Genomic DNA, 27,729 nt, shown 5'->3' with positions numbered 1-27,729 from the left:
TTTCACCCCCACGTCAACCCACATTTCTCATGCACAACCATTATTCAAGAGTTGGCGAATAACAATAATAATCCAGAAGGATGCTGCATTCTGTTAGCTTTTAGGAAATATTCCTTTTTTGTTTTTTTTGGCTTCCCCTTTCTTCCCCTTTTCACTTAGGTTTGTCTGTATAGAAACCCCATTAACTCCAAATCTTTACAGAATATTCTAATTATTGTAAGATTGAATGTGTGTGTGTGTGTGTGTGTGTGTGTGTGTGTGTGTGTGTGTGTGTGTGTGTGTGTGTGTGTGTGTGTGTGTGTGTGTGTGTGTGTGTGCTCTTCCTAACTGCTCCTTGCAATTCCTGGTTTGTTTTACGTCAAACATTCTAATAATAAATGAAAAGCTGATTAAAGGTTTAAATTTTGGTTCACAAGTCTGACCTCAAATGAAGTGTTAAATGATGGGAAATGTGGTTTAAACAAAAACTTCCACTTTCACCCCCTCGTCAACCCACATTTCTTGTGTCTTTTGTATGCAGAGTCATGATTCAAGTGTTGGCAATTATTAACTATAATAATCCAAAAGGATACTGCATTCTGATAAAATTATTAGTAGATTGAGAGTGTGTGTGTGTGTGTGTGTGTGTGTGTGTGTGTGTGTGTGTGTGTGTGTTTGCTTTTCCTAACTGTTCCTTACAATTCTTGATTTGTATTACATCAAACATTCCAATAATAAATTAAAAGCTGATTAAAAGTTTAATAAAATAAATAAATAATAATGTTCAAATCAAATTAAATGTCAAACAGACAGATGCACTACATTCAAAAGAGAAACAGTTTGAGACAAAAAGGCTTTACATTCAGCCACAAAGATCTGATATGTTGCCGATTGCGACAGCAGCAACACGGTACAGACCCCTAGTCTGTGGTTGGAGAAAAAGAGTAGGCCGCCATGACCTAGAAAATCAGGAAATGCATCAACAGGACTAGTAAATATGCTGTTAACACATTTAAAATACTGATTGCATTTGATGTTCTCCTTTCAAACTTTGATAGCTAAACAAATACCAAAATATTTGTCTCACATCTGGGTCACTCACATATACATTATCAGTTTGTTTGACTTTTTGTTTCACATCCACTAAATAAGCATCTTGGCTATTACATCCTCTGTGACATTTGAACGTTGTGATGTTGAGTCTTTACCCTTATGAGTATTCTGGTTAGTTTTGGTATAACTCTGGTATTATTTTGCCTCTGAGGTAAAAGTGCAGCCATGACAGTGTGCGAAAACACATTTGGTTCCTTAATGGGTATTAGTTAAAGACAAGCTTAAAGAGACTGGAAATAACTGGATGACTGAGGGGAAAATACTGTATTTCTCGTCCGTTCTGTTCTGACCTGATATTAAAATGTGTTTGACAGATTCTTATGAGGGGTTTGTCAGTAATATGCTGCTGTTGAAGGTGGGGATGTTAATAATACTACTAATAACTTCTTCATTGATAGTGATTCATTTCCATATACTGTGAAATAATATATAATGTGGATGGATTAGGCTCTCTGACTACTACAGATACTAAAGTTCCTCAGAAGAATCTGCATAGCTACACAATCCAGTGCAAACCCCTTTTCCCTGTGGATGCTGTGAGGTGAGAATCCATTCAGATATTGGCGGAGTAGGTATACAGTACTAGCATTCATCTCTGACAAAGGAGGAATACGAACAATTTATTTTACTGATTACATCATCCTAATGAAGTAAAGATGAGAATATTAAAGGGTCATTACTTCCACATATCTCTGTTTCTATCAAAGATAGATAATTGGATAGGCTTCTCTAGAAACCAAAAGCATTTTGACGGCATGTTCTCTTTCATTCTATAGATTTCTTACAATCAAACAGAAAGTAATCTGCTGGGATCCAACATGGGCCATTAAATCAATGAAGTACCTGGATGCAACTCCAGTCAGTATCAAACAATACAGCTCGTCAATCTGCGACACCAGTTCCTAAGAACATCAGCACAGATGTAACATGGTTAACACACCTTTGAATGATACATTTTCAATGGCCAATAAATGACCTTGTCTGTAATAGAAGAAACCATTTTTCCATGAAAACTAATTCCAAATTTCAAGAAAACAATTGTGCACTATTGTGATTTATTAACCTTTACAATTACGATTCAGTGAAATGTGTATGTTGTTATATTATGGTTAGTCTAAGAATATATTCAAATATTCATAGAAAATAAAAATGTGTACATTTGCTTATTTGTAGCTCTGAAACTGCAAAATGCACTTCTCCAGTGCAGAACTCAGTTTATAATTATATATAGATATATAAAAAATTCAATAATAATATGTTAATCATTAGTGAAAAAAAAGGTGAGTGAAGTGACATGTGGCTGTGTATGGTGACCTATACATAGAATTGGTGCGCTGCATTTAACCCATTCAAGTGAACACACACCCGGAGCAGTGGGAAGCCATATTGCTGTGGTGCAGGGGGAACTGTTGGGGGTTTCGGTGCCTTACTCAAGGGTCTCACCTCAGTCGTGGTATTGAGGGTGGAAGAGAGCGCTGGTGATTCAGTCCTGCCGGACCTGAGACTAGAACCCACAGAAGTCTGACTCTCTAACCATTAGGCTACATGAATAAATATTAACTAACAATCTGTTAAGCATATAATGTTTGTTAATGATCTATCAATTAAAGTTATTATAAAATGTAACCAAATTTTGTCATCAGTAAGGGTATGTTTTGATTATGGGGCATTCCAGACAACTTTGTTTACTGGACCTGTGCACAGTCTGGCCTGTGATGATCGAGCCCAGCCATGTTATATTTTGAATCCAGCCGTGATGCAATATTATGGTGTATAGCTACATATGCCCTAGCATGTGTTTGACTGGAACACATTTTGGAAGTTCAAAATTTAAACTTGGGTATTCCCACTTCTGTCTTCATCCTGATTCAGGCTAATTATATTGAATGCTGTACTATCATGTTCATCAGTAACACTGATATGGTGAAATTGGTTGCCTAGTATGTCTTTCTGGCTAATCTGGTTTACCATGGTTGTTGAAATCAATTGTAACTGTGAACACAAATAATTGTCTTTATAATACTGGACTGAACTGCACATATGTGCTTTGTTTATTCTTGCAATAACCTGGGTGTAAAGTCCTGATTGTGCAGTGATGTTGACGTTTAGTTTTTAGTTTTGCTTGTTTGAATATGAATTTTGTTAGTCCCATTACCGCTTTTATAATGCTGGAAAGATGATATTTATGAGTTGAATTCACGTGAATGGACCCACAGAGTATTAATTATGAGTAGAAAACTCAAAGGCCCAAGATTCGAAGTTGTGGGCTTGTTAGTGAGAAAACATGTTGGGTACAATGAATGCAGTGTTTGTACTGACAATACATTTGTTGAAATGAATACAATTATTATTATTTTATTCTATTCACAATAAAACTATTTAAGCTGCGGGTACGGAATTTGATTGTACAATTTTGCAGTATTGTACAGTTACAATATAATTTACAATATCAGTTATTGTTCATAAATGTGCTTATGAAACATAAGCCTAATGTTTCCTGTCTTCATTTTTGTGTCTTGTCCTTTCATGGTTGGATGTTTAGTTATATTTTATGCTATCTTTGTTTCCTGTTTTTATTATTAATATTAATTATTATTATAACATTAATAAAACACTCTGCGTTAAGTGGTCGTTACACCCATTACTTTCTCATGACTAAAAAAAAAAAAGCATTCAACCACATTTCAACCAATGTGAAATGCACTCTGATACTGCTTACATGGTAAAAAAAAACTGTGTGCGTGGGGTAAGAAGCAGACCACCATGACCTAAAAAAAAAAAAAAAAGAAAAAGCATCACCCAGAGTGAAAAGTACTGCAAAGGCTTGATTTATCACACGTAAATGATACCATTCACATATTAAAATCACCTGTTTCAAATACAGATTGTGTTCTTCTTTCCAAATCTGATAGCTAATAAATGTGTAAATATTGATTTCATATTGTATTTGGATCGCACACAGATAACAACAGTTCATCAGACATTTTTGTTATAGCGTAAAGCAATTAAACATAATGTGACCATGTTAATACTAATACACACCTTGACCAGTGTTCTGGGCATTGGCTTGTCAAGTATTTTCTTCCTGTGGTGGCGTGAGAGTGGAGCTCTGTCAGTGGGTGTTTGTTCCATGTGTCTCACTTCAGGGCTGAGCTTAAACAGACGGCGTCTTTTCTTGTGGGTCACATCACAGGTGACAGTCAAGCTAGAGAATGAAGTCGCAGATGTTGGGTTTCCATGCAGTTCTGCTGCTGTGGCTTCTGGTCTCCCCCTCAGCGCAAGGTGGGTTTCACACATTCTTACCAATATTTAGAAAGTCTTGTATGTCTTGCCACTAGATTCCTTACTTATGATGAAAAAACTGATGCTAATTGCATTTTTTTATTTGTTTGTTTGTGATATTTAAAATTAATACATTAGAGTATAATGTAAACCTATCAGGCTGTCTGACTACCTCAAATACCAAAGTTCCTCAGAGGAATCTGGTTAGCTACAAACACCAGCACAAACCCTTGTTCCCTGTGGATGCTGTAAGGTGAGAAATCATTCAGATTGTTGCAGCTTTATCTTGTATTATTAAGACAAAGAAACACTAAATACAAACTAAATGAAAGCTTTATTTTATCTGATATTGTTCAGACTGGAAAATTGTAATAATAGCTTGTTCTGTTTGATTCTGTAGATTTCTTACAATCAGAGATAAAGTAATCTGTTCGGATCCCTCCTCACCATGGGCCAAAAAATCAATGAAGTACCTGGATGCAAAGAACAAACCTCAGCCAGTATCAAACAATGCAGCACGTCAATCTTCAACAAAGGTTCCTGTGAAAACATCAACCACAAATAAGACTCGGTTATTGGCACAGATTTAAACGCAGACCCTTTGGATGAAAATTATTGATGGACAGTATGATTTTGTATTTTTAAAGGCTTTCTAGTTATTTAACTTTATTGTACATCACACACTTAATAAGTTAATTTTTTTAAGTGTCAATTTATATGATACATTTTTTAAAAGGACTGTATTTGATATGTTTTATATCTACAAAGCTGTTTGCACCGTGTTCTTTTGTCACTTAATATTATATTTTGTCTATTAAATAATTTAGTATGAAACCATGATCTGGACTCACAAAATCGCACTGAAGAAGGCCTTGAGCTGAAATGTTTTTGATTTGTCCTGCTGGTGAATAATTTAAAATAAAACAAAAGAACTTCAGTTCATGGTTTCATATTATATATAACTATAAAATGTTATTGTATTAAAATTATTAAAAGATGCAATTAAGTTTTTATATTATTATTATTATAATTTTACTGTACGTGTAGAGATAATGGTGTCAAATAAACTGAAATCCTCTGAGTCATAATATTTTGAAGTGATTGTTTAATCCATGTAGCCGTAAATATCAATATTTAGTTATTAAGTTATATTAAGTTATTGTTCAGAAAATAGATGGACCGCTGTCTGGGCATTTGAAGAAAACTTAAATGTTATTTTCCACAAACAAAAGCACTCTAGAAAAACGTAGAAATCAATATGTTACAGTAGTGGGCAATGAAACATCATAAACCAAATTTAGATGCCTCTGACTAAATTCTACCCAGTACAGAAAACATGAAAACCCCCAAAGACATCAAGAACTATACAAGACTTTTTTGGGGTAAATTTAGAGGCCTCTTATTATGCTCTTTTACAAAGTCTTGGTTTCGTTTTGGGGGGGTTCTAGAAAAGGCTCTCATACTATGTTGTTCATAAAACACATTATTTTTCACATATTATACATTATTACAATACCTCTCTCCACAGTCTGGCATGAATGGCTCTAATGGTTCCTGTATCAAATGAAGGCACCTTATACAAAATACAAAATGTGCGGTGAGTGATTGGCTACAGTAGGTCAGTGTGTGTTGTGATTGGCAGCACTCTGTGCCTGGTCGGGAAATGTCATGACCCTTACCATAGCCGCCTGCGAGCTTCAGTGTAAATATTGCATCAAAATCAAATCAGTTTGAGCTCGATTTAAACCCAGATGATTGTAAGCACTCTAAGTTTGTCTGCTTTGGGAAAGCTAGTGTGTCTCCGACAAAGTGATAACACTAGCAGCTCAACCAGGTCTCGTCCTATTTGTCTGTATTTGTGATATCACAAAACCCCAGAAAATATGCATTGTAGTCCAAACCGGTTGTTAAAGTTGAAAAAGTGAAAAGCACAAGAATTTGCCTTGAACAGAAAAATAAAATACAGTTATATATTTATATTTTGGTTGTGCATTGTGTTAGCAGCGTTCGTGTTGTGTTGTGGGTTCGATTCCCAGGCGGCACATGTTGGGTAAAAAAAAATAAAAAAAATGTATAGCCTGAATGCAGTGCTTTGGGTAAAAGCATCTGCTAAATTCATAAATGGTATAGTAGGTGTCTATTTCCAAAAGTACAAACAGCCAACTGTACAAATGCTGTTTTGACACATATAAACTAATATATAATTTATCACTATTTGCACTTAGTGTAAAAAAAAGTTTAACTGTTGCTTGGTTCAAGTAGTATCATTTATTCTGAGTGTGCTATACAGCATCTACCTTTTTTACACTAAGTGTAAATTGCTGCTAGTTTTAAATTGATCATGATTTTTGAATATGATTTTTATTATTTTGTAGTAGAAATAAGGAGGCAGAACTAAAAAAAACAAATTCTAACTGTTCTTCTAGCACACAAATAATAAATTAGTATGCGCTTAAGTAGGTCATTGTGTTTATATATACCCACTTCCCCAATTCTGAGGAATAGCGAATGTCCTCGTTTCTTTCCTATGGTTAATTTGGCCAGTCATCATCTTACATACCTCCTTGTGGTTTTCCAGCTGTGCTAAATGGCAAGTAGACAACTTTCTACCAGCTCTCGTTTAACACCCATGGGGCACAGAATGAAGCGAAAGATGAGTATTTTGTCGAAAGTATTATTCAAGTTAAGCAACAGAACAACACACCCAGAATAACACTACTAAAGCTGTATTCCATTCTACTAGACATCTGCCAGCCACAACATTTACATTTATTAATTTAGCAGATGATTTTATCCAAAGTGACTTACAAAAGATGAACATTATAAGCAGTTTATCAAAGATTACCTTATTAATGAACAGTCAAAGATGGGTACAAACTAGATGGCATGATGGAACAGTACATCTTTGGCCTACTGATGCTCCACAATGGCTGAAATTAAAGACTCAATGCTTTCCACAGTAGTAGTATGGAGGTTGTGAGAGAGCAAAACCTCACTGTGAGAGCTCAATATGAGGGTTCATGCAGGGGATGTGGAGCACCTGCCACTGCATGAGTGTTGCAGACCAAATTGTAGGAGGAAGAACCTGCTAATACACAGAGCTAGCTTTGGTTTGGATGGTTTTTCCCCCTTGTTTAGTTTCCACGTGTGTTATTTCCATGACATGTGCTTAAAAATTCTCTTTTAGCTAAGCAAATTCTATCAAATACTATATGACACCAAATATATGTTCTATTTATTGACTTAGTATTCATCATAGCATGTTAATCTAGAGGCATAAAAGACATTAACACATTTTCGACCGATGTTGTATGTGTGATGACACAGGAAGTACAGGTGTAGATAAGCTCAGGAGCAGTTTCACATGGGAGGGCTGCATTTGGTTTAGAGTGACGGTGAAAGTGTACCTGTGGCTTATTGACGGATGAGCTGTTTTACATATTTGGATGTGTTTTTTCTTTTACGCCTCTCATTTTCCTCTCTTGTTGATGGTTCACTCTTTAGTCTTTAGTCATTTAGTCACGAAATGTTATTATTTGACTTTATATATGCAAAACCCATGCTGGTTATTATAAATGTATTGTACTGAGTATCGAAAGGCAACACAAATCACTGTTCACAACTAGTTTTACTTCTGTAATTTGACAGAGACTGATTGGATCAAACATTTGGGACAGTGGTTGGTGGGAAGGGTCGAAAGGTATTGTTTCAGGTCGAGAAATAGGATTGTTTCAGAGGCAGACGATGTAAGGACAAGGACAAAGCAATGAAAAGAGAATTATGCACAATAAGACCCAAAACTTGCATTAATATTGTAATTTACACTACTGTTCAAAAGGTTTGCTCAGTAAGATTTTTTTATTTATTTTAGAAAACTCAGCAAGGATTAATTAAATAGATCAATGGTGACATTAAAGACATCTATAAGGTTAAGAAAGATTTCTGTTTTAATTAAAAAAATATATATATCACAATTTCCACAAAAAAAATAAGCAGCACAACTGCTTTCAACATTTACAGTAAAAAATGTTTCATATTAGAATGATTTCTGAAAGATCATCTGGCACTGAAAACTGGAGTACTGGCTGCTGAAAATACAGCTTTGACATCCCAGAAATAAATTACTTTTGAAGTATATTAAAGTAGAAAACGTCTCAGGTTACGAATGTAACCATGGTTCCCTGAGAGGGAACGAGACACTGCGTCCTCTGAGGGGACACTATGGGGAACACCTCGTTGTGACCAGTGTCTGAAGCATACTTTGAAAAACGCCAACGTGCTGGCCGGCGACAGCCTCTGACGTCACTACCAGCGCGACTATAAATACGCGCCCGTAGGACCCGTCACTATCTTCTTCGTGAAGCTTGCGTCCGAAGCATGGCAGGGAGCTAGAGGACGCAGTGTCTCGTTCCCTCTCAGGGAACCATGGTTACATTCGTAACCTGAGACGTTCCCTTTCAAGGGAACTTCGAACTGCGTCCTCTGAGGGGACACTATGGGGAACAGTATACCCACGCCACCATGCTGAGGGGAGTGCAGACTAGAATCATGGCAAACACTAAGTAACAACTCTACCGCTTTTCTCTTCACCGGGAATCACCCCTGGGACGGTCTGACGGCTGCCTTATGACATTATCCCTTACGGCCAAAGGCCTAAGCTACATACCCAACTTATCCTGTAGGGCCCTGGCCCGGGGTAGAGCTAAAGGCTTGGAATCACAAAGATTCCTTTAAAGGGATACGGCTAAGAGCCTGGCACTTTTTTTTGGCACTCTACCAAGTCTTTGCCTGTCACACAGGGGCTACTGCTAGCTTTCGCAAAACTTGCCGAAATGGCTGTCCCCACAGCACTCTAGTAGTGGCACCCTGTTCTAGATAGGTATCCGAGGATACCTAGGTGGAATGGTGCCCAAGATGAATGGGGCTTAAACCAACTCAAGAAAGGGCACGAAGCAGCAGCGCGAAGCCCTTACCATCTAGGGTTTTTAGAAAGAACGCAGAGACTAGCGTGCGAACTTACCACAATGTGGATTTCAGAAAGTGTGCAAAGACTTCACGTGCACACTTACCATAACATGGATTTACAAATACTGTTCTAAGGAGGGGCTCTCGTGGAACTCTGTCAGAGCAGCTCATAGAAGAATGGCCCGGGAGCAGGCAATTGGAGGCCTCAGCCCCTGCCTCAGCAGGATGCCTGCTCTCACAGAGCGTCTCAAACAGTATGTGGTACTGGAGCGCTCTGAAGAACCAGGAATCAGTCTCCCAAGAGAGGAAGACTCCGAGCTCCGAGCAGCATGCTCATAGGTGATCCTTTCAGAAAAGGGGAGCGCTGCTAAACTACCCGAGAATTGCCCACACAGCCCCCCCAAGTTGAGGGGGCTTGGGGTGTACAATCAGTACACACCGGTTGGATGAAGCCCAAGGAACACCGGGGCAAATCATCCCAAGAAAGGGAACGAAGCGGAGCGCGTAACCCTTACCATACAGGATTTTAGAAAGTGTGCAGAGTCTTGCGTGCACACTTACCACTTTACGTGGATTTCAGACAGTGCGCAAAGCGTTAACGTGCACACTGACCCCCATGTGGATTTGAGAAAGGAACACCGGGGCAAATCATCCCAAGAAAGGGAACGAAGCGGAGCGCGTAACCCTTACCATACAGGATTTTAGAAAGTGTGCAGAGTCTTGCGTGCACACTTACCACTTTACGTGGATTTCAGACAGTGCGCAAAGCGTTAACGTGCACACTGACCACCATGTGGATTTGAGAAAGTACACAGGCCTAGCGTGTGTACTGAAAGGTACCTGACAACCACCGTATGTGGGAGCTCACATTCAGAGAGGCCTGTGAAGCCTGCTACCTGATAACCACAATATGTGGGAGTTCACCTACAGAGAGGCCTAGAGAGGCCTACTATCTGTTACCAGATAACCACCTCAGTGGAAACTGAAAGCAATATGGAACTCGACTCCAGGGAGGCCTGGTGAGGCCTACTACCTGACAACCACAAATCGCGGGAGCTCGCTTTTTAGGAAACGCACAGTATGTGGGAGCTAAATCTCCAGGGAGGCCTGGTGAGGCCTACTACCTGGCAACCACAGTATGTGGGAGCTCGTCTTCAGAGAGACCTGATGAAGCCTACTATCTGAAAACCACAATGTGCTATTTAGTGGAATGCACAATATGTGGGAGCTAAATCTCCAGGGAGGCCTGGTGAGGCCTACTACCTGGCAACCACAGTATGTGGGAGCTCGTCTTCAGAGAGACATGATGAAGCCTACTATCTGAAAACCACAATGTGCTATTCCGTAGAAACGCATAGTATGTGGGAGCTAAATCTCCAGGGAGGCCTGGTAAGGCCTACTACCTGGCAACCACAGTATGTGGGAGCTCGTCTTCAGAGAGACCTGGTGAAGCCTACTATCTGAAAAAGCCACAATATGCTATTCCGTGGAAACGCATAGTATGTGGGAGCTAAATCTCCAGGGAGGCCTGGTGAGGCCTACTACCTGGCAACCACAGTATGTGGGAGCATGTCTTCAGAGAGACCTGGTGAAGCCTACTATCTGAAAAAGCCACAACATGCTATTCCGTGGAAACGCATAGTATGTGGGAGCAAAATCTCCAGGGAGGCCTGGTGAGGCCTACTACCTGGCGACCACCGAACGTGGGAGCTCACCTTCAGAGAGACCTGGTGAAGCCTACTATCTGAAAACCACAATATGTTATATAGAGGAGACGCACAGTATGTGGGAGCTAAATCTCCAGGGAGGCCTGGTGAGGCCTACTACCTGGCAACCACAGTAAGTGGGAGCTCGTCTTCAGAGAGACCTGATGAAGCCTACTATCTGAAAAAACCACAATATGCTACCCCGTGGAAACGCATAGTATGTGGGAGCTAAATCTCCAGGGAGGCCTGGTGAGGCCTACTACCTGGCGACCACAGTATGTGGGAGCTCACCATCAGGGAAGCCTGATGAAGCCTACCACCTGATAACCACAATATGTGGGAGTCCACCCAGCCCCTCATGTTGAGGGAAGCGATGCTTGAGGTGTATAACAAATACACACTGGTTGAATGAAGCCCATGGAACCCAGGGCTAATCATCATAAGAAAGGGAGCGAATCGCGTAACCCCTACCGTACAGGATTTTAGAAAGTGCGCAAAGTCATGCGTGCACACTTACCACTTTACGTGGATTTCAGAAAGTGTGCAGAGTCTTGCGTGCACACTTACCACTTTACGTGGATTTCAGACAGTGCGCAAAGCGTTAACGTGCACACTGACCACTATGTGGTTTTGAGAAAGTACACAGGCAAGCGTGTGTACAGAGAGGTTCCCAAGCATCGCAGAGGCGCTGGATCGCACCAACCCTCTTTTCTAGGCGAGGGGAGCACCACCTGAGGCAGTAAATACAGAGCTTCTTGCCATAACCACCACCTCCCCGGATGCGCCAAGCGGCCAGGCGGCCCCTCAGGGTGACCTTGCCGGACATCTATGGAATTCCCTGCAGTGCTGTGCCAATTCTTTGGCCACCTAGCTACTGTAAAGGAAACTCACAGAGATTGTTAGTAGACATATAACCACCAGCAACATAACGTCCATAAACAGGTAGAGCAAGGGTTATGTACTCACCCACCCTCCTGTACTGGAGTCCCGCTTGCGGGGCGCCCCCTTCTGGTCCGGACCGTCAATAAGGTGGTTGCTATGAACATAGACCCAACCAAAAACATCATCGGTCCAGGTAGGAGACTGTTATGTGAGAGACTGTCCACCTAACCTCGATCAGGTGGAAAGCTGGTGGCTACAGGGGAATTATGCAGGGGAGGACAAAAAACAGAGGTTAAAACAGAGGTTAAAACATCCGGAGCTACTAGGTCTTCCTACCGCTCTGACCCGGACGAGGACGCAGCCTTGCTTACCACACCGTGACCCGTGGTTCCTCTTGCCCCTGCCCGTAGGCGGGGGAGGAGCGCGAGCCACAACACTAGCCTTCTGTGCCCATCTAAGATCCTCAGATCGAGATGGGTCAGGACCACTGTGTTGTTCGGGCTCGGACCTGGACTCCTTTCTTTCGACGGTATCCAGGTCCTTCAGCAGGCCAGCCTGGTAAGCCTGAAGCACTGCCATCATGTGCAACGAAGCCACCGCCTGACCTGGTGCTGCGTAAGTTTTGCCATTTAAGCGGGATCTAAAAAAGGGGTAATTGAGAGAGGACGTTTCCCCCACAGAGAGATAGCTAGCCAGCATCTCCCTACAGGGGGCATCCTCTCATAGCCGCTTTCGTGCATGCCCCCGATATCAGCATAACTTGTATGCTGAAACCGATGGATGTGAGAGAAAAACAGCCTCTTCCATTCCCTTTCGACTTCTGCAGCTAACAGCTCCCCATACGCAGGGCAGGAGGATTGAGAAAGGCTCAGCCTCAGCTTCTTCTCCACTCTCAGACATCTCCTGCTCTTCCTGGGAAAAAACCCAGCAGAGCACTAACTTCAGTACAAGAAAGGGTTAATGACAACGCATCTTCCTCCGGAAGTTCCTCCCTCTCTACACTCCTCAGCGAGATCCACCTGTAATCCCCCCGAGCTCATCCTCCTCCGTGCCTCGGCAACGGTGGGTCCTGAGCCGCGGGATCCAGATGGCTGTCCCTCTTTCCTCGAAAAGAGAGGCAAACGAGAGAGGAGCTTTTTCACCGAAAAACGCTCGCAGTGCACGCAGATTGCCCCCTCGAGGACATCACGCGCGTGCTCTCCGCCCAAACAAGAGACGCAAAGAGTGTGTGTGCCGTATAACACTGACACGGATGTACACACTGTTTAAACGCCTGCTAGTGGATGCCATGACAACAATAATAGATCGCTCTTACCATTTTGGTCGTTTCTCAGATGCACGCTTCAAACAAAACAGTCAATGAAGAAGAAGAAGATAGTGACGGGTCCTACGGGCGCGTATTTATAGTCGCGCTGGTAGTGACGTCAGAGGCTGTCGCCGGCCAACACGTTGGCGTTTTTCAAAGTATGCTTCAGACACGGGTCACGACGAGGTGTTCCCTATAGTGTCCCCTCAGAGGACCCAGTTCGAAGTTCCCTTGAAAGGGAACAACTATTTTGAATGATAGCCTAATAATATTTCAAAATATTACTGTGTGGCGAGGGGGGGCATGGTTTGGCGGACTCTGTAGCGGGAGAGAGAGGACGGAGCAGAGCGAGGCATAAGTAGGTCAAGTGCAGATGATGAACACCTGTGTCTGATTTCAGTAATTGGCGTGGAGAGACCGGATATAAGCCGGAGCACGACAGAGAGAGAGAGAGAGACAAGCTGGGACCTCGTTGGCGCTGCTGGGAGTGATTGCAAGAAAAGAAGTTTGAGTTATTTTTGTGCATGAGCACGCTGATCACGATTGATGCGCATCGTTTTTTTTGGGTTAAAGAATAAAAGAGAGTCCCAGCCTCAAGCCGACCCCTGTCTTCTTTCGTCCTTATCAAAACTGAGCCGAACCACATCACACTGGTGCCGAAACCCGGGAAGGAAGAAGATCGCCGCCGCCATGCAGTCCCCGTCAGGTACACCATTTGCGGACATCATCCAGTCGCTCGCTGGTCTTCACCAGGAACAACATCAACATATGCTGGCGATCAAGGAGGAGCAAGACAAACGCTTCGAGGCGCTCCTCCGAGCCCAGCATGAAGACCGTGAGCTGTTCCGGAGCTGGGTGGACCGGGAGGTTCGGGCCATCCCCTCATCCAAGGACAGCACGTCTCCTCTGCCGCTCAACAAGATGGGGCCTCACGACGATCCGGAGGCCTTCCTGGATCTATTTGAGAAGTCGGCAGAGGCTCGAGGATGGCCCACCAGGGACCCATGCGGCTTATCCCCCTTCTGTCAGGAGAAGCGCAGGTAGCCGCCCACCAACTGCCAGTCCAAAACCTCCTGGTCTACCAGGACCTCAAGCGTGCCATCCTCCAGCGGGTCGGTCGGACACCGGAGCAACATCGACAGAGGTTCAGGACCCTGACACTGGAAGAGTCTGTCCGACCCTTCGTGATGGCACAGCAGCTCCGGGACTCCTGCCGCAAATGGTTGATGGCCGACAGTAGCGACGTCGAGGATGTGATCGATCGTGTGGTACTGCATTTATATTGCAATAAAGACAATATAAATATTTTAATATGAAGTTATCTTTGCTAGAATAAATGAGCTCTAATTACAAAGTATCCTTCCTTTCCAGGATCCAGACTGTATCTGGGAAAAGACTCTGTTCTGATCCTTACAATGCCTGGACAAAGAGAGCCATGCGGAAGGTGGATGAAGCAAAGATGAAGCACAGAGAGCAGGATCCTGTCCCGGCAGAAGGAGCATCATCGGAAAGGAGAAGAGGAAGGGCAGAACCGATAACAGCAACAGAGCTGCCACTCAATAGGCAGTGGAACAGAGTGACAACCAGAAAGACAGAAGAGTATACGGAAAAGCCAAAGACAACCACATATATAAGGGTCCCAAAGAAATGAGATCAGATTGTAAAATGGAAGAAAAGGAAGTGTGAGGACAAAAACTGTGGAAAATGTTGTTCTAAATGTTTTTATTATATATAACTATAACTTTAATAATTTATTTTCTTAATTTATTATTATTACTATGAACATAAAAATATTTATTTAATGAAATAATAAACTAAAACTGGCAATAGGTGGTGGTAACTGTCTTAATGATTAAGTTATTGAGTCATTTTTTCATTTATTTGATTTGTTCAAATTGCTGATTCATTCAGGAGTGACGTAAATGGTTCTTTATGAATGGTTCATTGAATCATTAGGCTTGTTGAACTTGAAGCAGGTCATCAGACCATTATATATATTATATAGACCCATAATATATATATATATATATATATATATATATATATATATATATATATATATATATATAGGCTAGTAATTTAGTGCGTTACTTAGATTAATTAATTATGGAGAAAAATTATGCATTAAAATTATTAACGCATTTAACGCACTTGCCCTGCCCGAGACCTATGTGGATCATCTGCCATTTCATACAGTCGACTGATGACTAATATGAGGCAGAGCAACAACTTACTGCCTGATGGAGCCTAGAGAATATCCCTAAAATTCAAGATATGGAGCAAAATGCCTAATTGTGTCTCATACAGTATTTACATCACATAGTTCAGAAACATCACATGAGCTGTAGACTAAGTGCAATATCATACTAGTGCAAATGTTATACTCATCTTATACAACAGTTCAGAAGTTAATATTTTTCTATTTTAGACACAAGTTTGTCTGTTTTGCATAATTTTGCCAACCAAAATATAAAGACAAATCAGAACCTTTCATCTCCGAGCAACCCACATTAGCATTTAATTTCTTAATCCACGCTTTGAATGAATTGGTGAACCATTTGGTACACTGAACCATTGGCCATAGTCACGTTGGCTTTGAAGTGCCAAGTACCTAAAGTGGCGCTGCACAGACCGATTGGTGTATGACATCAAAGTACCGCGAGAATGATTCAAAAGCACAAGGAGTTGTCTGCTCTCTAAGCTCTTGCAATACTTTGAAGTCACACACGGATCTGTCTGATGCTGATGACCCGCTTCAAGTTGAACAAGCCTAATGATTCAATGAACCATTCATAAAGAACCATTTACTTCACTCCTGAATGAATCAGCAATTTGAACAAATCAAATGAATGAAAAAATGACTCCACTTAATCATCAAGACATTTACCACCACTTACTGGCAGTTTTAGTTTATTATTAATGAAAATTATTGATTGACCAGAATGATTTTGTATTTTTTAAGGTTTTCTATATTTTATATGTTTTATATCTACAAAGCTGTTTGCACCATGCTCTTTTGTCACTTAATATTATATTTTGCTGTATCAGTCTATTAAATCACTTAGTATATGAAACCATGATCCGCACTCACAAAAACGCACAAGAAGGCATTAAGCTGAAATTTTTTTGATTTGTCCTGCTGGTGAATAATGTAAAATAAAACAAAAGAACTGCAGATCATGGTTTCATATTATATATATCTATAAATGTTATTTTATTAAAATTATTAAAAGATGCAATTAAGTTTTTATATTATTATAATTTTACTGTACGTGTAGAGATAATGGTGTCAAATAAACTGAAATCCTCTGAGTCATAATACTTTGAAGTGATTGTTTAATCCATGTAGCCTTAAAAATCAATATTTAGTCAAATGAAATTATTGAAGTGATTGTTCAGAAAATAGATGGACCGCTGTCTGGGCATTTGAAGAAAACTTAAATGTTATTTTCCACAAACATAAGCACTCTACAAAACGGTAGAAATCCATATGTTACAGTAGTGGGCAATGAAACATCATAAACCAAATTTAGATGCCTCTGACTAAATTCTACACAGCACAGAAAGCATGAAAACCCCCAAAGACATCAAGAACTATACAAGACTTTTTGGGGTAAATTTAGAGGCCTCTTATTATGCTCTTTTACAAAGTCTTGGTTTTGTTTTGGGGGTGTACTAGATGATTCTCTCAATAGGTTGTTCAAAAAACATTATTTTTCATATATTATACATTATTACAACACCTCTCTCCCCAGTCTGGCATGAATGGCTCTAATGGTTCCTGTATCAAATGAAGGCCAGCCTTTACAAAATACAAAATGTGCGGTGAGTGATTGGCTACAGTAGGTCAGTGTGTGTTGTGATTGGCACCACTCTGTGCCTGGTCAGGAAATGTTATGCCCCTTACCATAGCCGCCTGCGAGCTTTAGTGTAAATATTGCGTCAAAATCAAATCAATTTGAGCATGATTTAAACCTGGATGATAGTAACCACTCTAAGTTTGTCTGCCTTGGGAAAGCTAGCGTGTCTCTGACATAGTGATAACACTAGCAGCTCAACCAGGTCTCGTCCTATTTGTTGGTATTTGTGACATCACAAAACCCCGGAAAATATACGTTGTAGTCCAAACCGGTTGTTAAAGTTGAAAATGTGAAAAAGCATAATAGCTCAGTAGTAAAGCATTGTGTTAGAAGTGCAAAAGGTTGTGGGTTTGATTCCCAGGGAACACATGTTAGGTAAAAAAAAAAAATTGTATAGCCTGAATGCACTGCTTTGGATAAAAGTGTCTGCTAAATGCATTTAATGTAAATGGTATAGTAAGTGTCTATTTCCAAAAGTACAAACAGCCAACCGTACAAAGGCTGTTTTGACTAAGATAACAGATATTTAACCTTTAGAACAAATAGCATGTTACTTTTATTTACACATTTATACATAATTTATCACTATTTGCACTTAGTGTAAACAACTGCTGCTTGGTTCAAGTAGTATAATTTACACTGAGTGTGCTATATAGCATCTACCTTTTTACAATAAGTGTAAATTGCTGCTAGTTTTAAATTGATCAAAATATGATTTTTATTCTTTTCTAGTTAAAATAAGGAGGCAGAACTAAAATAACATTTTCTAACTGTTCTTCTAGCACACAAATAATAAATTAGTATGCGCTTAAGTAGGTCATTGTGTTTATATATACCCACTTCCCCAATTCTGAGGAATAGCGAATGTCCTCGTTTCTTTCCTATGGTTAATTTGGCCAGTCATCATCTTACATACCTCCTTGTGGTTTTCCAGCTGTGCTAAATGGCAAGTAGACAACTTTCTACCAGCTCTCGTTTAACACCCATGGGGCACAGAATGAAGCGAAAGATGAGTATTTTGTCGAACGTATTATTCAAGTTGAGCAACAGAACAACACACCCAGAATAACACTACTAAAGCTGTATTCCATTCTACTAGACATCTGCCAGCCACAACATTTACATTTATTAATTTAGCAGATGATTTTATCCAAAATGACTTACAAAAGATGAACATTATAAGCAGTTTATCAAAGATTACCTTATTAATGAACAGTCAAAGATGGGTGCAAACTAGATGGCATGATGGAACAGTACATCTTTGGCCTACTGATGCTCCACAATGGCTGAAATTAAAGACTCAATGCTTTCCACAGTAGTAGTATGGAGGTTGTGAGAGAGCAAAACCTCACTGTGAGAGCTCAATATGAGGGTTCATGCAGGGGATGTGGAGCACCTGCCACTGCATGAGTGTTGCAGACCAAATTGTAGGAGGAAGAACCTGCTAATACACAGAGCTAGCTTTGGTTTGGATGGTTTTTCCCCCTTGTTTAGTTTCCACGTGTGTTATTTCCATGACATGCGCTTAAAAATGGTCTTTTAACTAAGCAAATTCTATCAAATTCTTTATGACACCAAATATATGTTCTATTTATTGACTTAGTATTCATCATAGCATGTTAATCTAGAGGCATAAAAGACATTAACACATTTTCGACCGATGTTGTATGTGTGATGACACAGGAAGTACAGTCAGGTGTAGATAAGCTCAGGAGCAGTTTCACATGGGAGGGCTGCATTTGGTTTAGAGTGAGGGTGAAAGTGTACCTGTGGCTTATTGACGGATGAGCTGTTTTACATATTTGGATGTGGTTTGTCTTTTACGCCTCTCATTTTCCTCTCTTATTTAGTCACGTTGGCCGTCAGTGGACAGTGAAAGATGAAATGTTATTATTTGACTTTATATATGCAAAACCCATACTGGTTATTAGAAGTTTATTGTACTTATCGTAAGGCAACACATATCACTGTTCAAAACTAGTTTTACTTCTGTAATTTGACAGAGACTGATTGGATCAAACATTTGGGACAGTGGTTGGTGGGAAGGGTCGAAAGGTATTGTTTCAGGTCGAGAAATAGGATTGTTTCAGAGGCAGACGATGTAAGGACAAGGACAAAGCAATGAAAAGAGAATTATGCACAATAAGACCCAAAACTTGCATTAATATTGTAATTTACACTACTGTTCAAAAGTTTTGCTCAGTAAGATTTTTATTTTTATTTTCGAAAACTTATATTCAGCAAGGATTAATTAAATAGATCAATGGTGACATTAAAGACATTAATAAGATTAACAAAGATTTCTGTTTTAAATCAATTTTCAATAATTGCTGTTGTTTTGCAGTTTACTTTTATCAAGAATCCTGAAAAAAATATATCACAGTTTCCACAAAAATATTAAGAAGCACAACTGCTTTCAACATTTATAATAATAAAATATGTTTCATACTAGAATGGTTTCTGAAAGATCATCTGGCACTGAAAACTGGAGTACTGGCTGCTGAAAATACAGCTTTGACATCTCAGAAATAAATTACTTTTGAAGTATATTAAAAAAGAAAACAACTATTTTGAATGATAGCCTAATAATATTTCAAAATATTACTGTTTTTGCTGTATTTTTGATCAAAACAAATTCAGTCAGGTGAGCATAAGATACTGCTTTCAAAAAATATTATAAAATGTTGTTGTTTTTTATAATATTTATTATATAATATTAGCCTTTATTTTATTTATTATACTTAGATTTATTGTATTATCACAGCTTTCATTCCAGTCTGTTGGTAAATGAATTACCAGCATATAGTCATGTCTTCCACTGGGCAGCCATGTTACCACAAATACTATTTGTCTAGCAGGTAGGCAGCTGTGTGGTTTCCTCTTTAATAACACATTTGTCTAAGTTGGTCAAAACAGTTGAGCAGTCGACTTGATCAAGGTGATGCTGATTTTCACGGCTTGTGTTTTTTGGGTCAGTTTGGGGTCCTTCAGTGCATTCGCTGGTAAGTTTTTCTCTGCGAACAAGTTGCCTTTATGACTTGTAGAATGGTGCACTTGAAATAGAAAGAGTAAAGTTAAAGCTTGCAAATGTGGTTTTGAGACTTTACCTCCGTAGCTCTGATGTAGAACCGAGTGGTTTTGTGTATATGTTGACTTGTGTGAGAATAAAATGAATACTCACTAAAACATTACTACTAAAACATTCAATCAACATGAAGTATGAACGATAAATAATCAACCATTGAAATTAATTTGTCATTATTGTGTTTACATGTACAGATGGACCTACATTGAGTTGTTGCCTCAAACTAGGTCGCAGCAGACTGCCTTTGGACAAAGTATTGAGCTACAGGATACAAACTAAAGAACTATGTCCTATAACAGCAGTTGTGTAAGTAAGTCCCTAAAAGGACAAAGTCATAAGATAAACTAGACTGTCCATTTGACTTTGCTAAAAAATACATAAATTGCAATAAAGGCAATATAAATATTTTAATATAAAGTTATCTTTGCTAGAAGTACAGAAAAAAATTAATCTACTAAAATGAGCCCTTTCCATGCTTCCTTTCCAGGATCCAGACTGTATCTGGGAAAAGACTCTGTTCTGATCCTAACAATGCCTGGACAAAGAGAGCCATGCGGAAGGTGGATGAAGCAAAGATGAAGCACAGAGAGCAGGATCCTGTCCCTGCAGAAGGAGCATCATCGGAGAGGAGAAGAGGAAGGGCAGAACCGATAACAGCAACAGAGCTGCCACTCAATAGCCAGTGGAACAGAGTGACAACCAGAAAGACAGAAGAGTATACGGAAAAGCCAAAGACAACCACAAATGGGTCTCATATAAGGGTCCCAAAGAAATGAAATCAGATTATAAACAGGAAGAAAAGGAAGTGTGAGGACAAAAACTGTGGGAAATGTTGTTCTAAGTGTTTTTATTTTATATTTTCTATGTATTTTTCTTTCTTTTTTTAAAAAAAAGCTAGGCTTTATTTTAAATGTAAACTTTATGTCTGTCACTGGTAATGTTATTTCTGAGTAAAAACAAACTCTTTCATAATTCCTGGCAGCGAGAATTTTTACACTGGTTAATAAATCACAATAATAAAGTAATAAAGTATATGATATATTATTATGTTAAATATATATACTACTTAGAATCAGAGGTGGAAAGAGTACAAAAATATTCTACTCAAGTAAAAGTACCATTACATTAATGAAATTTTACTTAAGTACAAGTAAAAGTACCAGTCTAAAAAATCTACTCAAGTAAAAGTAAAAAGTAGCTCATTTAAAATTTACTCAGAGTAAAAATTACTTAGTTACATTTTAACAGTGGGAGGGAGTCAAAAATGGGACAGGCCAAGGTTGTCAAACTCAGTTCCTGGAGGGCCACAGTCCTGCACAGTTTAGATATAACCCTAATTAAACACACCTGATCCAGCTAATCTAATCATTTAGGTTTATTTGAAAACTACATGATATGTGTGCTGGAGCAGGGTTAGAACTAAACTCTGCAGGGCTACTGCCCTCCAGGAACTGAGTTTGACACCCCTGGGATAGGTCTATTAATCTCAAACTACAACCCGAATTCCGGAAAAGTTGGGACGTTTTTTAAATTTTAATAAAATGAAAACTAAAGGAATTTCAAATCACATGAGCCAATATTTTATTCACAATAGAACATAGATAACATAGCAAATGTTTAAACTGAGAAATTTTACACTTTTATCCACTTAATTAGCTCATTTAAAATTTAATGCCTGCTACAGGTCTCAAAAAAGTTGGCACGGGGCAACAAATGGCTAAAAAAGCAAGCATTTTTGAAAAGATTCAGCTGGGAGAACATCTAGTGATTAATTAAGTTAATTGATATCAGGTCTGTAACATGATTAGCTATAAAAGCTTTGTCTTAGAGAAGCAGAGTCTCTCGGAAGTAAAGATGGGCAGAGGCTCTCCAATCTGTGAATGACTGCGTAAAAAAATTGTGGAAAACTTTAAAAACAATGTTCCTCAACGTCAAATTGCAAAGGCTTTGCAAATCTCATCATCTACAGTGCATAACATCATCAAAAGATTCAGAGAAACTGGAGAAATCTCTGTGCGTAAGGGACAAGGCCGGAGACCTTTATTGGATGCCCGTGGTCTTCGGGCTCTCAGACGACACTGCATCACTCATCGGCATGATTGTGTCAATGACATTACTAAATGGGCCCAGGAATACTTTCAGAAACCACTGTCGGTAAACACAATCCGCCGTGCCATCAGCAGATGCCAACTAAAGCTCTATCATGCAAAAAGGAAGCCATATGTGAACATGGTCCAGAAGCGCCGTCGTGTCCTGTGGGCCAAGGCTCATTTAAAATGGACTATTTCAAAGTGGAATAGTGTTTTATGGTCAGACGAGTCCAAATTTGACATTCTTGTTGGAAATCACGGACGCCGTGTCCTCCGGGCTAAAGAGGAGGGAGACCTTCCAGCATGTTATCAGCGTTCAGTTCAAAAGCCAGCATCTCTGATGGTATGGGGGTGCATAAGTGCATACGGTATGGGCAGCTTGCATGTTTTGGAAGGCTCTGTGAATGCTGAAAGGTATATAAAGGTTTTAGAGCAACATATGCTTCCCTCCAAACAACGTCTATTTCAGGGAAGGCCTTGTTTATTTCAGCAGGACGATGCAAAACCACATACTGCAGCTATAACAACAGCATGGCTTCGTCGTAGCAGAGTCCGGGTGCTAACCTGGCCTGCCTGCAGTCCAGATCTTTCACCTATAGAGAACATTTGGCGCATCATTAAACGAAAAATATGTCAAAGACGACCACGAACTCTTCAGCAGCTGGAAATCTATATAAGGCAAGAATGGGACCAAATTCCAACAGCAAAACTCCAGCAATTCATAGCCTCAATGCCCAGACGTCTTCAAACTGTTTTGAAAAGAAAAGGAGATGCTAAACCATGGTAAACATGCCCCGTCCCAACTATTTTGAGACCTGTAGCAGAAATCAAAATTGAAATGAGCTCATTTTGTGCATAAAATTGTAAACTTTCTCAGTTTAAACATTTGCTATGTTATCTATATATATATATATATATATATATATATATATATATATATATATATATATATATATATATTCCCTAGTGTCCCACTTTAGGAAATATGGTTTCGAAAAGTGGGACAGTATACCTAATGTGGGACAGTCCTTCAGTCAGTCAAAAGTGTGAGAGGTAGGTTTAGGTATGGCAAGAATTTATATTTTGCCTTCAAAAAGACCTAGCCTATGCCTGTTGTTAAATGAACTAGAGAACAGTCAAGAAATTTTGACTGTGCATTTAACACTTTTCTATCTACATGACAACATAGGCTTTTCATAATAGTTTCTTAATGTCTTTATAATAAATTCATTATTGCATCATATTGTATTATTTGTCTGAGAATGTTCAATTACCCATGTTTCAACCATACCAAAAGCTTTTTACTATTCCACATGAATCAAAGTAATTTTGGCCTTTTATCATATACTTTTCAGTGTCCCACATTTTATGAATATGCTATCTGCATTTTCTCTTTTTATTTGATTAGGACACATCCTGGGGTTTTTAAAAGGGTACTGAGTGTGCTTAACGTTTTGGCTTCACATTGCAAGATTTCACAAACGTCTGAAATGCAAAAAATGTATTTTTTTATTTTATTTTTATTTTTTGTATGCATGCATGCAGCAGTTGAATGACGTGCCAGTGAACCTCTGAAAGACCTCCCTCAGCAGACCTTTTCAACCTTTTCAAGATGAAGTTCACTAGTATTTTTTTTTTTTCTGTTTTTATTCTTCACGGTGGATGAATGCAGTGTATGGTGAGTTTTCACTATTTAAATTACATAAATATTGAGGTTTGGCTACAGTATAAAAATAACAATAACAAAAACATATTATATATCTCCTCATTGTGTTTAGCCCCCCGTCCCCCCTCCTCCTAAACCGAGCGAGCATAGGCACGTGCCTAGAATGCCTATGCGTAAATCCGGTCCTGGGCCCACCCACATCGTTGCTGCTTAGTATAACCTATTATTCATGGAATTTGAATCCTGAACTTTATAGTCCATTTCTGTTGATTCATCATACTTCGGCTTGACAGGTAATCAGATCACTTAATAGTGTAGTGGGAAGGTTTAAATGTAATAGACAGCGATGAGCAGTTCTAAATAACCATCCGATCGAAATAACCTAACTTAACTGGAGCGCATAAATACGCGAACAAAAATATACTAACTTAATACCTTCTTATGCTATATCCACTTTGAGTGCCACATATCATGTGACACACACCCGAAGTTCGTTTATTGAAGATACTGTTTTGCTCGGAATGTGACATTTGTTCTTAGATTAAAATCTGCACCTTCTTTCTTTCGTTTTCATTTTCTTATTTAAGACTTGGGAAAGCGTTTGCAACCCAGTCTCAAGGCAGGTTGTGAGTCTGGCATAGGCCTACGATGTTCCTGAACTCAAATCTACTGTAATAAGACTTGTACTCTCATAATGTTATTATAATGCGATTAAGGCAATACTGCGATTAAATTGTATTAAATCTTTCGATTATGTTTATAATGGAAGTAAACATACTAATCGTTAACGTTTTTATTTGTTTTTGGTGCACCAGGGTACAAGGGAATAATTGCAAACACCACATCTAAAAATAACAATAATTGCATTAATAGAAAATTTAAATAGAAATAGAAAAATAATAGAAATTGCATTTTAACTGGTTATTGCAAATGTTTGCATTTTGGTAACATGCCACATAGCTATAAACATATTCAGTCGGAGCGACTCAAGGTGCATCATTTATTGTAAGTATTTCTGTATAAATTGTTTAACACTACATAATGAAAGTAAATCAGTTACTTAATTAGATGAGTAGTGTTTTCTTCTTCTTTGAAGAATGGGTAAATACTAAGCTAAATAAATACTAAGGTAAAAGCTAAATACTGTAAAATTAAAGTTTTTTACTTTTCTGTCTTAACAGCTTTAAAAAATTGTTAACACTTTAGAATAGGTAACACCTATAAGTTGCTTATTAGCATGCATATTACTAGAATATAAGCCATGTAGTGCTAATAAAGAACATATTTATGCCTTATTATTTGTCATTTCAGGTTGTGACAGAAGACCTGAAAGACCTTCCTCGACATAGAAACTTCATCCCAACCAAGAATTCCACCATTAGAAGCATGAAACAGAACAAGATGAAGTTCACTCTGTTTACTGCTATTCTTTTCTCTATGGGGTGGATGAGTATTGAAGGATCAGGTGAGATTTATTTAACTCTTTAGAGTAATATCATGTTCTGGCCTCAGTAACTTTTGAGAAGTTGAGCTGCTGCTTTATGAGAGAGTGTACATGTAGGTGCATCTCTTGTGAATGCCATGGTGACTCACCTGAATACTATTACTGATGTTCTTTTCCAGTAGATGATGAGACACCTCCATCATGCTGCCTTAAAGTGTCAAACACCAGAATACCAGTTGAAGACATTTTGAAATATAGCATACAATATGTGGGGATATGTCCTGTTAGGGCTGTAAGGCAAGTTCATGGTTTTATAATATATGTATGTACACAATATACATTTTTAAACAGATTCAGTAATAAAGGGATAAATAATTAAATTATAAGATCAGTGTTTTTTCCCCATGTGTAGGTTCTACACCAAGAGAAGTAAAACTATTTGTTCAGATCCAAATGACAGTTGGGCTAAGAGAGCAATCAAGTCGGTGGATAGTAGAAAGAAACTGACAAATGAATCTTCCAAAGAGCCTTGTACAGCAAACTTGATCCCAACTACACCTACAGCACAAGGAAGGATCTCCACTGGGGGCAAGAAAACATAACTCTTTGGTTATATATTGTGGCTTGACCTCAGTGACTTCCACTTGACTGAAAAGTTGATCTGAAATTATAGCTTTATAAGAGAATGTATATGTGAATCTTATACTGTTAATGTAATGATTACTCACCTGAATACAATGATGTTTTCTACAGTAGAGGATGGACGTACACCAAGTTGCTGTTTAAAAGTGTCAGACACCAAAATTCCAGTTGAAGACATTGTGAATTATTCTATGCAAACTGCACCGCTATGTCCTATCAAAGCAGTAAGGCAAGTTCAAAGTTATTATCTATTACATCTATTATTATCTATTTACTCAAATTCAGTAATCAAATGGTGGATAATTAAATATTGACAGTTAATCAATTCCCCCCCTAACAGATTTCACACCAAGAGAAACAAAACTATTTGTTCAGATCCAAATGACAGTTGGGCTAAGAAAGCAATCAAGTCGGTGGATAGTAGAAAGAAACTGACAAAGGAATCTTCCAAAGAGCCTTGTACAGCAAACTTGATCCCAACTACACCTACAGCACAAGGAAGGATCACCACTGGGGGCAAGAAAACAGACAGAAGTTTTTAAATATTTTGATGAGTGACTGTATAAAATGATATATATATATATTTTTTTCTCCAACAGGAGATGGGTGTTCAGTAAGCTCCTGCCATTCCACAAAACAAACTGGTCACATTCCGTTCCATCTCATGAGATCTTTAAAGCAAGTTCAGAGTTATCACAATATGAAGTTTTGGTTCAGTAACGAATTGGTAGATAATTAATTAAATAATTAATTAAACCATGACTTTTTAAAATTTAAATATACATTTCTTTTCATTAACAGGTCTCGTAACAAGAAAAGGCTCCGCAAGATTCAAATGGGGAATTGATTTTAAGAATGAGTGAGCTAAATACTCTAAAGTTTTTACTTTTCTGTCTTACGGTTTTAAAAATTATTTTTTGAAAACTTATATATACACAGTGTATACTGATGTTATCAGGATGGCTGAATGACTTTTAAATATGATAAATGTATAAGGTGACTATAATGAAAAATCAACAAAGTTTTCACTCTAATGTTTGTCTCTATTGTGCCATGTAAAATCATTTTATTAATGATTTAATAATGACTGTATGTATTGTTTTAATATACATACAACTTGCTCATATTGTTTTTGCGTGTATGGTTCTGACATATCAAGTTCAGAATAAATTCATTTCATTTATACGGAACAATTGGCTAGCAATGTTAAGGCATGGATTCAATTAAATATATATACCTTACAACTTTTCAAAATTTCTTATCTGTATTTTCTGTCACTTAGACAACTGGGGATTCATTTATCAATTTGATTGAGTAATTCCCATCTGTGGCTGAAGCCATATTCTAGTCACGTCTCTCATTCAGCCCCATGTAACCACCAGTAAGAATATTGGTTAGGAAGGGCAAAAAACAAACAAAAGGTCCAACAATTTCAATAGAGTAGTGCATAAAGGAAAAAGCAACAACAAAATTTATTCATTTATAAATGAATAATTATTCCCAGTCCTAGATAAGACATTTTGTTGTGTTTTTCACTCTGACCACTGGAAATGTATTATCACAGCTTTCATTCCAGTCTTTTGGTAAATGAATTACCAGCATATAGTCATGTCTTCCACTGGGCAGCCATGTTACCACAAATACTATATGTCTAGGCAGATGTGCGATGTCCTCCTCCTTTAATAATAAAATTGTATAAGTTGGTCAGA

General features: G+C 38.7%; 2 protein-coding genes and 1 pseudogene across 2 annotated transcripts; all 3 read left to right on the top strand.

Annotated features, from left to right (window-relative positions):
* Nucleotides 1-4,226: 4,226 nt before the first annotated feature.
* On the top strand, nucleotides 4,227-5,324 carry xcl32a.1 (chemokine (C motif) ligand 32a, duplicate 1). The gene is made up of 3 exons (XM_059563326.1): nucleotides 4,227-4,374; nucleotides 4,513-4,627; nucleotides 4,775-5,324. The coding sequence occupies exons 1-3, from the start codon at nucleotides 4,305-4,307 to the stop codon at nucleotides 4,962-4,964; spliced, it is 375 nt and encodes a 124-aa protein (XP_059419309.1). The 5' UTR covers nucleotides 4,227-4,304; the 3' UTR covers nucleotides 4,965-5,324.
* Nucleotides 5,325-19,989: 14,665 nt separating this feature from the next.
* Nucleotides 19,990-20,989, top strand: LOC132155333 (C-C motif chemokine 2-like; annotated as a pseudogene).
* A 3,119-nt stretch (nucleotides 20,990-24,108) lies between these two features.
* Nucleotides 24,109-27,226, top strand: LOC132154148 (eotaxin-like). Its single transcript, XM_059562759.1, has 6 exons — nucleotides 24,109-24,227; nucleotides 25,246-25,399; nucleotides 26,132-26,249; nucleotides 26,361-26,536; nucleotides 26,620-26,698; nucleotides 26,822-27,226. The coding sequence occupies exons 2-6, from the start codon at nucleotides 25,321-25,323 to the stop codon at nucleotides 26,865-26,867; spliced, it is 498 nt and encodes a 165-aa protein (XP_059418742.1). The 5' UTR covers nucleotides 24,109-24,227; nucleotides 25,246-25,320; the 3' UTR covers nucleotides 26,868-27,226.
* Nucleotides 27,227-27,729: the final 503 nt, after the last annotated feature.

Source organism: Carassius carassius, chromosome 12 (assembly GCF_963082965.1).
Source record: "Carassius carassius chromosome 12, fCarCar2.1, whole genome shotgun sequence".
NCBI classification, from domain to species: domain Eukaryota; kingdom Metazoa; phylum Chordata; class Actinopteri; order Cypriniformes; family Cyprinidae; genus Carassius; species Carassius carassius.
This window is presented reverse-complemented; position numbering and strand designations above follow the sequence as displayed.